Source organism: Trachemys scripta, chromosome 13, assembly GCF_013100865.1.
Source record: "Trachemys scripta elegans isolate TJP31775 chromosome 13, CAS_Tse_1.0, whole genome shotgun sequence".
Lineage (NCBI taxonomy): Eukaryota > Metazoa > Chordata > Testudines > Emydidae > Trachemys > Trachemys scripta.
The window spans coordinates 43,537,606-43,549,086 of record NC_048310.1 but is presented as its reverse complement, the minus strand read 5'-3'; the positions used below and the strand labels follow the sequence as shown (position 1 = coordinate 43,549,086).

At 55.8% G+C, this 11,481-nt stretch overlaps 1 protein-coding gene across 1 annotated transcript; it reads right to left on the bottom strand.

Moving 5' to 3' along the window:
* Nucleotides 1-317: 317 nt before the first annotated feature.
* LCAT (lecithin-cholesterol acyltransferase) lies at nt 318-10,739 on the bottom strand. Its single transcript, XM_034788747.1, has 6 exons — nt 10,424-10,739; nt 9,840-9,996; nt 4,740-4,855; nt 4,033-4,128; nt 3,404-3,628; nt 318-1,100 (listed from the first exon to the last, which is right to left on the bottom strand). Exons 1-6 carry the CDS (start codon nt 10,722-10,724, stop codon nt 463-465), a joined length of 1,533 nt encoding a protein of 510 aa, XP_034644638.1. The 5' UTR covers nt 10,725-10,739; the 3' UTR covers nt 318-462.
* Nucleotides 10,740-11,481: the final 742 nt, after the last annotated feature.

Below are 11,481 nucleotides of genomic sequence, written 5' to 3'. Positions count from 1 at the left end.
CAAGGGGGCACAGCTCAGACTGGCACAGGCTTGGGATTGCCCTGTGGCCAAAGTGGCCTGGTGAGTGTGGTGGTCTGTCTCTGGCTAGTGGCACCTAGAGATCAATGAGTCTGCTACAGCCTTGGCTAAGAGCCACGTGGCTTGTAGCTCATGCAGTAGAGGCTCATCTACTTCAGAGGTCCCGAGTTTGATCCCGCCTGCCAACAACCAGGGTCTGTCGGCATTACACTAGCTGGCCAGTGATGGCAGTGTCATGGTGACACCTGCCAGCGTGATGGAATTAGCTGGCAATGTAGTTAATTACCCATCTGCTAATATGCAAGTAACAAGCCTCTAATGTGTAATTAATCACCATTCACAACACAAAAGCCCGTCATAGCAGGAGTGGGTGCTGCTTTGCCCTCCACACGTACTCGGATTTGAACCCTTTGCTGGAGGGCGCAAAGCTGACCCCCGCTGCCTTCAGTTCATTTTGGGGTTCTTAGTGGCCCTCTGACCAGAGAGGTTCTTCCTGGCCCGTGTTGGCTCTGGGTTGGGTGGGAAGAGGGTCTTTTGCCCTCCCTGCTCCTCCGCACTGGCCTGGAAGCTGCCCAGCAGTATCTCGTTGATGTAGGTTAGTGTTTGGTTGCTGAAAACCATATTGAGGTGTTCCACTCCCGGCAGCTCCATCACATGCACTCGCTGCTTCTGCTGCTTGGCCCAGCGGCTGCACAGCTTCATGCTGCGGGTGCTGACGGTGTCGTCCCCATCCCCATAGACCACGTCCACGGGGTCCTCATAGGGGAAGCGCTCATCGTAGATGTAGGTTTCCACTGTCGGGAAGCCTGTGCCGTAGAGGCAGTAGGTCTCCACGCCAGGAGGAGGCAGCCCCTTCAGCAGGTCCTTGGTGTCGTTCCACATGTACCAGCCATCCTCAAAGTTGACGTTGAGGAAGAAGCGCCGGTAGTCCCGGTACGTGTAGTTGTAGGACGGCGTGGAGATAAAGACGTGTGAGTCGGGCCAGGCCATGTTGGTCGGGAACATCCAGGGGCTTGTGGTGGCCATGCGCTGTTCCTCACGCAGCTTGATGTTTGTGACCATCGGGATGCCCTGGTTATCTCCTGCAATTCACACGGGCACTCATCAGGAACAGCAGCTCTAGCAAAATTAACAGATGTCCCAAGGGTCCCAAAGCAGTGTACAGACTATATCTACAGAGATCATTCCCTGCTGAAATGCTGCCACCACTGGGAGGGCTGGAGGGGGGGGCAAGGCTGCTGCTCAACAGATGCGCTGGAATTCAGGGCAGGAGCCGAAGAGACATGTTGTTTTGAGGTAAAACTATTGGATTATGGGCTAATCCAAATGATGGAACATCCAGCAGCACAGCCCTCAGCGCCTTGTAGCACTGGGGTCAGTCCTGACTGCGGGGGAGGGCGCCCCCTGCAGAGCACCCTGCCCTGCTGCAGCACAGCACCCTGTAGCACCGCACTGGGGCACTGGGGTCAGCACTAACTCTAAGGGGAGAGCGCTCCCTATGAATCCCCCACACCACTCCTTACAGCCACAGTCCTTCCCTGCTGGGCATCTGTCCCTACTTCTCTAAGCCCAACCAGAAGTATGTGTGTTGAGGGGGATGGGGACAAGGTTTGGGGATGGGGAAGTTTCTCAGCTGGTGGTGCTGGGTGTCCATCAGGAAGGGAAACGGTCCTAAGCCTGTGTTAGGTTTTCTAAGCCGGCTCTGTGTGGGTGTTGCGGGGAGAGGGTGTTTCCAAGAGTGTTGGTCAGAACTGCCAACTCTCCTGGGTTTCCTGTGAATCTTGCCATATTTGGTGTATTTTGGAAAGACCCTGCTCCTGGAGTCCTGTGATTATTCCAGAGAATATCAGCGTCCTTTAAACCAAAAGTAAGTTTCTGACCCTCCTTGCTGTGGAGAAAGGCATGGAAACGTGACTCTAACGCAGTCCTAAAGGCTCAGAGAGCAGAAGGCAAAGGAAAAGCACCCACAATGTCTTTTTTTTTTCAAAATGTCATGATTGTTAAGCCCAACTCATGATTTTTGAATGTTTGGGGTTGACAATACTGGGTGAGGGCTCAGTGGTGTTCTGAATGGGGGAGAGACTGGGTAGGAAGTTGAGGGGTTCTGTGTCTCAGGGAAGAAGGTGCGTGGGGGGGGTGTTTCTGAACTGGGGGGGGAGGGCTAGGGGGAGGATTAGAGTGGGGAGGTGTAATGTAGAGGAAATAGTTTAAAAGACCTCCCTGTCTTCTGCAGCAGAAGCCACCAGAGCCCTGCCAGAGCAGCAGTGTATACACAGAGCTAGTCCTTGCTTAGTTCGTTCTTTGGACCCTAGCTGTAGCTGTTGGTTTCCTCATCGTTGGAACGTGGTGTAAAGAGAGTACAGACACAATGGAGAGGGGACCGGCTGTGTTGGCAGGGTGGGGTGTGGGGGAATGGAGCCAGTTGGTGAGTGAGGGTAGGCATAGGGCTGGTCAAAAAAACTCTCGACAAAATGTTTTTTGTTGGGAAATGTTGATTTGTTTCGATGGGGACTCTTTGCAGGAACATATTGGCTGCGATGCAGCTTTCATCAGGAGAGGACGCTGGTCACGATGGAATTTCTGGTAGGGAGAGAGGCCTACCCCAGACCAGCCAGTGGGCCCCGTTGTATAACTACAAGTCATCAGGCCAGAGAACAAAACAAGCAGACTCTATAGGTCACTGGGGTGGGTGTGCACCTGGACTGTAGGAGACACAGGTTCACGTTCTGCCATTCTAGGGGAGTGCCCTGATGCAGGGTTATAGAGTCTGTATAAATAATCCCTGGGCCAGAGAAACTAAGTGGAAGAACTTCAACAGGAGAGCCTGAGAGAGCCCTGCCCCAGAATAGCCCCTTGCCTGCTGATTAGGGCTCTCACCTAGGAGGAGGGAGAGCTTAGTTCAAAAGCCCTCAAATCAGGCAAAGCAGGGTCTTGAAGCTGGGTCTCCTGCATTCTAGCTGAGTGCCCTAACCCCCAGGCGAGGGGCTATTCTGGGGGGAGGGAACTGTTTCCCAAGGAGCTGTAAGTGGAGTGAATTGGGAGGAGGGTGTGCGTGGTACGTGCGGGCAATAGCAGGTAGAGCTTCAGTGGGAGTCTTTTTACTGTTGTTCCCTTTCTATGACAGGCATTTCCTCCCCTGCCTGCTCTGAAGTGCTCGTCCCTAGCCAGTGCGGCAATGCTACCCACAGCAAACCCTGGGCGGGCTCCCTGTGACTGGACTTGTGCTCCCTCAGGGGCACTGCCGTCAGACACCAGGTGGTTGGCGAGCTCCTGATGGAGCCGTTTGCAGACCTTTGCCCGCCCTGAGGGCTCTACAACAGATTCACACCTCCCCATTACTGCATGAAAGGAAGGCAGGAAGCGGACAGTGGGAGCCATCACCCACCGGAGGCCAGGACGAGCATGGACTTGACGGCCCCGCCCCAGGGGGCACCGAGGGAGATGAAGCCCGCGATGAACCGATCTTTCCAGGCCTGGGACTGCTGCAGCAGGAAGTAGAGGATGTTGAGGTTGCCCATGCTGTGCCCGAGCAGGAAGACCCGTTTCTGGTAGGTGTCGTGCATCTCCTCAATCAGCGCCTTCAGGTTCTGGAAATACTCGGGCTGCTGGTCTGGGGAGAGAGGGGCAGCGTGCCATGGGCAGGCCAGCCATGGCCAGCAGGAGCCCAGCCGGGGGCAGGTCCCCAGACCCCGGCACAGTGAGACACAGGAACCAGGACCCTCCAGTGGAGGCAGAAGGGGAAACGCACTGGGGGGCACTCATACAGCCCCCCACGAGAGAATCACTCCCTGCAGGGTTCCTCCTCCCACATCTCTGCCAGCATGGCCCCCCCTCCCCTCAAGGGTGTCTCTCTTTCAGGCTCGCTCACCCTGCTCCCTGTCAGGCTTTCTGGCCTGGTCTCCCTCCTGGGCACGGGGCTCTCCCTGGGCACCAAGCTGCCTGTGTGGGTGCCCTTCCGCCTCCCTCCCTGGCTGTCTGGGCTGAGGTGGAAGCTGGTCCCAACCCTGCACTTACTGGGCCCAATCCTCCAGTCGTAGGGGGCAGCCCGTACCGTCTTGTCCCGCACGTAGCCGTTGTTCACCAGGTTCTGCACCAGGGTGTGTAGGTAACCTACAGAGAGACAGCACAGAGATTGGGGGGACCCCAAAAGAGACAGCATGGAGGTAGGGGGACCCCCAGAGATACAGGGCAAGGATTGGGAAGGTACAGGGTGGGGGTTGGGAGACTCTAGAGACATAGCATGGGAGTTGGGGGCAGACTGCATTTCTCCCTGCTTCCTGGCTGTGCCTGGCCTGCCCAGTGTCTGGGTTCCTCTGGCCAGAGGCGTTGGCTCAGTGCATTCTGGGCATTGTACTCTGGGTCCCCTCATTCCCTGGGATGGTTATGCCTAGTGGCATTGTACAGCCCTCTCCTCTCAGACACGGGTCACTGCACTGTGGGCTTTGCAGAGATCTTGCCTCCCCTGACCCTCAGCTTCCCGCCGCCCCCTCCCGGCTCTGGGGTCTGGATGTGCCAGGGTCCCAGAGCTGGGACAGACTCAGGGATAAAGGGTAACGGTCCTGGGCTTCAGAGAGCCCTGCAAAGCCAGGCCTGGGCAAATCCTGCAGCAGCCAGGGACCCTTTTCTACTGCTGGGCACCAGCAGCAGGATCAGCACCCTCGGGAGCTCCCCCCAGACCAAGGGGATCCCTCGCCTTGGACACCAAGAAGGGCGCCCCTCACCTGCCAGCTTGCTCTTGTCCAGGTACTCCACGGAGTAGGTCTTGCCAAAGCCGGGCACGCGGATTTGCACCCCAGGCGCGTTGGACATCTTGCCGGTGCTGCGGTTATACACCACTCTGCAGGGACAGGACAGGATATGGCAGGTGAGTGGCAGATCCACCCTGCCAGGGCACAAAGGCGAGGCCTCTGGGTGGGGTCAGAAATCCAGGCCACCCCCATCCCGCATGGGAAACACCCTGCTTGGGAATTCAGGATGGGAGTTGTGAAGAGGGCTTGTTTCTATGGTCCATTGCTCACCGCAGGGCACGTGTCAGTCCTGAATAGCCGATGAGGTGGCTGTTAATATTTTGTGTTATTCATGGGTATGAAGGCTCGAGGAGCGCATTGTGACCATTCTGTATATCATGGGCCAGAGGATCTCACCCAGGGATCCCTGCATCTGCCCCTGCCCCCCCCCCCCAGGTGAACTAGAGCGGGTCAGGTGCGTTGCAAGGGGCAGAGATGAGTCCTGGTCAGCTAGAGGCAGAAATCCCTGGTGACAATGCAGGAGACTTGCTGTGAGGGGTTAGGGGATGGGGAAGAGGTGCCCCATAACTTGTCATTTCCTGGCTTTTCAGGGTTTGCCACGCTGACCAGCCTGACCCCTCCAAGGTAAAGGTTTTGTTTTGTTTATGTAGGAGGATTTCAGGTCTGGGGGGGGCAGGGATGCCCTCCAGACCCCCCCCCCTGGTGTGTGGGGACAAGGAGGGAGCGCTCATGTCTGAGGTTGCAGGGAAGAGGGGGTTAATTACTTGCATGGAGAGGCCTGGTGAATCCATCTCTACCCTTCCCAACTCCAGCACACCAGAGCCTGTCGAGTGCTGATCTCTGACCTGTGCCCGCCAGGCCAGGCCTGGCTCTCAGAGCAGAGGAGTCTCCGTCCAAGCTGCACAGCTTTCACAGAAGCTGGAGAGCCCCCGGCCCTGGAACTCAGAGCGTCTCAACCCCGGGAACCTTGGCCGTCTCTTCCCAGCCGAACTGAGCTCCGTCACATGAGCCCTCTTCTCACAGCTTCCTGACCCTAGAACACAGGGGGCAGCCCTCTTCCCTGAGCGCAGTCTGCAGCTTCAGACCCACTGGAAACAATCTGGCAATCTTGACTCAGCGGCAGCCTCACGTTCACACGGCTAGCAGAGCCCTCAAGTGTACCACAGCCTAACCGAATCGGGGGGAGCAGTCCTCATTAAAACAGCCTCGGGGAAGGTGCACTGTGGTGGGAGCCAGGAGCCCATGAGGTCAATTCTCACCTCGTCTACTCACATCTATTTATATTTGCATGTGTGTCACAGCCCTGAGTCCTGAGCAACGCCCGGGGCCGGGGATAGGTAAGAGCCAGCCTCCCTGTTGTACAAATGAGGTAACTGAGGCGCTCTCTGGTCACTCTGGGAATAGAACCCAGGTCTCTAACAGCAGACCCCAGTCGCAGACATGTTACCATTCAGAATACTGTCGCGAACCACTAGCCCACACCCCCTCCCAGAGCCAGGAATAGATCCCAGCCCAGACCTCTATCACCTCAGCTAGAGGAGCTACGGGGACCCTCTAAAATATTGGCTTGTCCAACGCTGACAGTGCAGAGACTGAAGGCCGAGAGCTACACCAGCAAAACCTCTGAGGAATGGGAGCCATTTTCCCAAAGGCAGCTTGTGGCCCCAGTCCCGTTGGAAACAAAGGGAAACAGCAGCTATCTGCTAGGGACGCCTCTTCCACTAGCCACATAGTGTCCGTCTTTACTGCGGGCACGAGCATCATCACAGACTCCGAGATCCCAAGGCCAGAAGGGACCACTTGGGTCATCTAGTCTGAACCCCTGTAGAGCACAGGCCAGAAACTGGCCCAAAATAACTCCTAGAGCAGGTCTTTTAGACAAATATCAAATCTTGATTTAAAGATTGCCAGTGATGGAGAATCCACCATGCCTCTTGCTAAATCGTTCCAACGGTTAATTACCCTCACTTTCAAAAATTGACATCTTATTTCCGGTCTGAATTTGTCTGGCTTCCACTTCCAGCCATCGGATCGAGTTAGACCTTTCCCTGCTACATTATTAAATTGTTGTTCCCTTCTCTTTGTCAGGCTAACTAGATTGAGCTCTTTGAGTCTATCACAAGGCAGCTTCTTATCTTTTAATCATTCTCATGGCTCTTTTTGGACCTCTCTCTAATTTATCAACATGCTTCTTGAACTGTGGCTACCAGAACTGGACAGAGGATTCCAGCAGCGGTCGTACCAGTCCCAAATACAGAGGTAAAGTAACCTCTGCTCATACTCAGAATTCCCCTGTTGATGCATCCCAGGCCTGCATTAGCTGTTTTGACCACAGCTTCACACTGGGAGCTCATGTTCAGCTGATCATCCACCACAACTCCCAAATCTTTTTCAGAGTCACTGCTTCCCAAGATAGAGACCCCATCCTATACGTGTGGCCTACATTCTTTGCTCCTAGATGTATACATTTATATTTAGCTGTATTAAAACATATGTTTTAATGTACGTGTTTTAATACGACTAAGTTTATTTGTCAGTTTACTAAGAGATTCAGATCGCTCTGATTCAGTGACCTGTCCTAGTAATTATTGACCACTTCCCTGATTTTTGGGTCACCTGCAAACTTGATCAGTGATGATTTTATGTTTTCTGCCAGGCCACTGATAAAATTTTAAATAGCGTAGGTCCAAGAGCTGATCCCTGCTGGACCCCCTGGAAACATACTCCTCAATGACAATTCTCCATTTACAGTTACATTTAGAAACAATCAGTTAGCCAGTTTTTAATCCATGTAATGTGGTCCATGTTCATTTTACATCGTTCTAGTTTTTAAATCTTCAGTCCTATTTGGTAGCTTTGGTTCCTGTGATGGGGGTATACAGACCCCACACTAGCACAGGGTTAATGAGTTCTTGTGGGCTCGAGTGGCCCCACCCCATCACACCTGTGAGAGGCATCAGAGTTGGAGGGAGGAGCTTAAAAAGGGCAAACCCAGCACAGCTGGTGGGAGAGCAGATCTTTGGTCCTCAGCCCCTGGAGTAAGGCAGGAGCGTCTCAGCTGACCACTGCCCTACAACTCCTCCCTGAAGAAAAGGAGGGTCATGACGCTGATCCACTTTTGACGGGACTATTCTTCCGTATTAGCCTGTGAGCCCAGTTGGGGCCAGAACTTCCCAGAAGGAGCTGAAGAGAGAGCCTTAGCCCCCCTTGGGGCAGCTCATGTCTGTCCATGTCTTTTGTCTTTGTTGATAGCCCCAGAAGCTGCACCAGCGTGGTGGAACACCCACACAGCACAGGGCAGAGGCTGGGAGCGTGCAAAGCCTGGGCTAGAGCGTGCCTTGGGGAAGGAATGCAGAGACAGACCTGTTGCCAGGAATGGGAGTAAGGGCAAATGGTGACCAAGATAGGAAAAGCACCGATTGACGTTGCTTAATTACAATCTAACTTCCTTAGATGAACAGTGAAGGAATGTTGGTGGTAAATTTTAGTGGCATGGAAACTGACTGAGAACAAACCAGCCATTTGGGAACTAGAGGGTTATGGGAAAAGGGTCAGATAGAGAACATTTCTTAAAAGGCCCATTTTAACAAGGTAATGGGTCACTTGCAGATCTCCAGGAAATGCACCTCGCTCCCAGGTGGTGTAATGGAAGCTGGTGAAGAGGCAGTGTATTCTCCATGCAAATTGAGAGCTTGAATCTCTGCTGCATGGGAACAAGGATCCTGCTTACAGCCCCTCAGTCCTCCCAACCCCGCACTGGATGCAGATGGAAGGACACAGAATCGGGGCCTGAAATGGTCTATTGGAAACTGTTAAAATTATAAGCTATCACATTATGTTCTCAGGGGTTTTCCCCAGCCTGCTTGCAGGCTAGGGGGCACGGTCGGGAAGTGTGTGATCAGAGTCTTCAGCAGCCAGACTGCAAAGAGCTGACCTAGAGTAATTTGGGCCCCTCTGCCTTAGGGAGCAGCCTGCTTTGTCTCTCTCTGGTTTTGGTGTGGTGGGGTTCTGGGGGCTAAGAAATAAAGCCATGTCTAACTTCAGTTTGTATGCTGTGAATATAACACCTACGGAGGTTAAGAAACCATTCAATGAGGTGGGCTAGTCAGAGTTCAGTGGCCTGCCTTTGCAAGCCCATGGCTCTAGATTTATAAGAGCTAGATCTATGGGAGCTCTCACTGGCCAGGAGCTTTCCTTAATTCCACTTCCATTTTCCTAGTGCTCATTTCTAGGCCTCGCCACACCCTGTCTCACTCTACAGACCTTCTCCCTGCTCTTCAGGTATTTGCAGACCCTTACCATGTCCCTCTGAGGAGCCCCCAGTCCCAGCCAAGTGGCCACACTTTGCCCTTCCCCAGAGCCCATCCCTCCTGGCCCATGAACCTCCTCTGCTTCCCTCTCCATCGCTCCCACCTGGGGATGGCTTTCTGGGACGGAGGTGCCCAGAAGAGGATGCAGCATTTCAGGCATGGCTGCACCAGGGCCCTACAGAGGGATGGGGCAGAGCTGCCGCTCTTTGGGGTGCTGTGTCTCACTGTGGCTCTCCCAGCTCCTCTGTCCCTCCGGGAGCAGGGCTTTTACCCCCAGCACTAGCCGAGTCCTCAAGGGACTCTCCAGATTCCCACCGCTTCCAGTGCAGCAAAGCTCTTTATTTGCACTTTGACCTCCTTCCATGCGGCTTCTCTGCATTCGTGGGGCTCAGTCCCCAGGGCAAGGAGCCTGCACAGCTTGGGGGCCGAGCAGGCTGCCATGGCCAGGGCTCTCGTCCCGGGGCTCTGAGCTGGTGTCACAGCTCTGTGCTCACAGGAGAATCCTGTCTTCACTGAGGTAGCTGGGGGTCCCCCGCAGCCCTGACTAAAGCCTTGGATGGACCTGGCCTGATGTGGCTGCGAGTGTGGAGGGAGGGCGACACTCAATGGCGAGGTGGAAGGCGCTGGGTGAGTGGGTCTATCCAATGCCCCTGATGCCAGTCGAAGGGCTCCCCTTGTCCTCAGTGGGTTATGGGGCCAGCTGGCCCGGCGCCAGCGAGATAGGGCTGGCAGGGGGAGCTCCAGGGTGGGGTCAGGCAGGTACCTGGTGTTGTCGATCCAGCAGGCGACGCCAAGCGGCAGGAACATGTGCATGTTGATCCAGAGGGTGAAGTAGTCCTCGGTTTTGCGGTGGCACATCCAGTTCACCACGTTCGGCTTGTCCAGTTTGGCCTCCAGCTGGTTCCCCAGGCACGCGGGCACTGTAGGCACCAGAGACAGAGGGGAAGCAGCCAGTCAGAGCCTAGCGCCCAGCACGACAGGTCCTGGGCTCTGCTGCCTGGGGGCTGCCGGGCGGCCTTGGCTCCACAGCCACCCTCAGGAAGCATTGGCAGTGCCCGGAGGGCTGCACCTGCCAGAGCCCATCCCTGCTGCCTCGTGTCACCATGGGGCTCCCTCAGGCTAGGGCTCTCTTAGGTGGGTGGGGCCCGAATGGTGCCAGGCAGGGACGTGTTCAGACTGGGAAACCTGTAGGGGGGGCAGGGACCACACGGGTGCCAGGCAGGGATGTGCTCAGGCTGGGGCTCCACCCCCACAGGCATGGCTGCACAGGGGTCGCACCAATGTAGCTGCCCCCCTGCAGCTCCTCAGTGTAGACACGCAGCACTGGTATAATAATGGGTGACTTACATGGGTGCAGCTCACCCTGGTTTGAAACCCTACGTGGGTGTATCTCTCTGGGCACTGGTGCAGGCCGCAGGCCCTTGCTGCACTGTGGTGGCCTGCTCTCCCCTGGCAGCACTTGGGTGTCACTTTGATCCTCTCCCAGATGAGCCCCAAAGCCGTTTTCGGCAGGCCAAGCATCCCTGGCTCCCCAAAACACGGGGGGAGGGTCGGGACTAGTCAATCGTTGAGGGTACTTCAGAAAAGCCAGTGGCGCAAAGCTGGCAGTGAGACTGTGACTGGTCAGTGGAGCTGGGGCTCCTGCCATGGCGAATCAACTCCCCCCAGTTCAGCCTGGCAGGAGGAAAGCAGCCCAGGGCTGAGGCAGTGGGGCCCTTGCGGGGGGGTGGAACCAAGGGCTGTTGGCAGAGCTGGGTGGCTGCAGTTGGGACTGAGGGGCACCAGCAGAGCTGTGGGTGGTGATCTAGCTGTATGCTATCCCACCAGCCCACCGGCCTCTAGCTATGTGTCTGGCCCTCATGAGCCCCAGGCTCGCCGGGACACAATGTCACACAGGAACATTAGATAATTATTAAGGGAATTTGTAACTGGGACTCCAAAGGTTATCACGGAGCTCAAGGGCGGCGGGCCGGGCAGAGCTTCTGCCAGCAGCCCGACGGGGGGGATGGGCTGGCAACCCGAGGAGCTGTGCCTGGGGATGCTGACAAGACTGAAGACTCCGGTCCAGAGTCGGACCCCCAGTGCTTGCTCTGTGCTCCCGGCCTGTTCAGAGACTCACGGACTGTCCTAGGACACCAACTCATCCAGGGGGGTTTAGGGTGCTGGGACACCCGGGCCACGGGGAGACCGACCCGGGCACAGGAGGGGACGAGGCAGGAGGCTGCTCTGGTTACAGTGTCACCACTGGGATGAGGGTGGTCAGAGCAGGGGTCAGGTACCGGGAGGTCAGAGTGTGAGGCGGGTCAGAGGGTGGACGAGTCAGGCATCAGGAGGATTACCAGGAGATCGGGCTGCAGGTTACAGACAGCAATCGAATAGCAAAGTCGAGGGCAAACCAGGGCCAG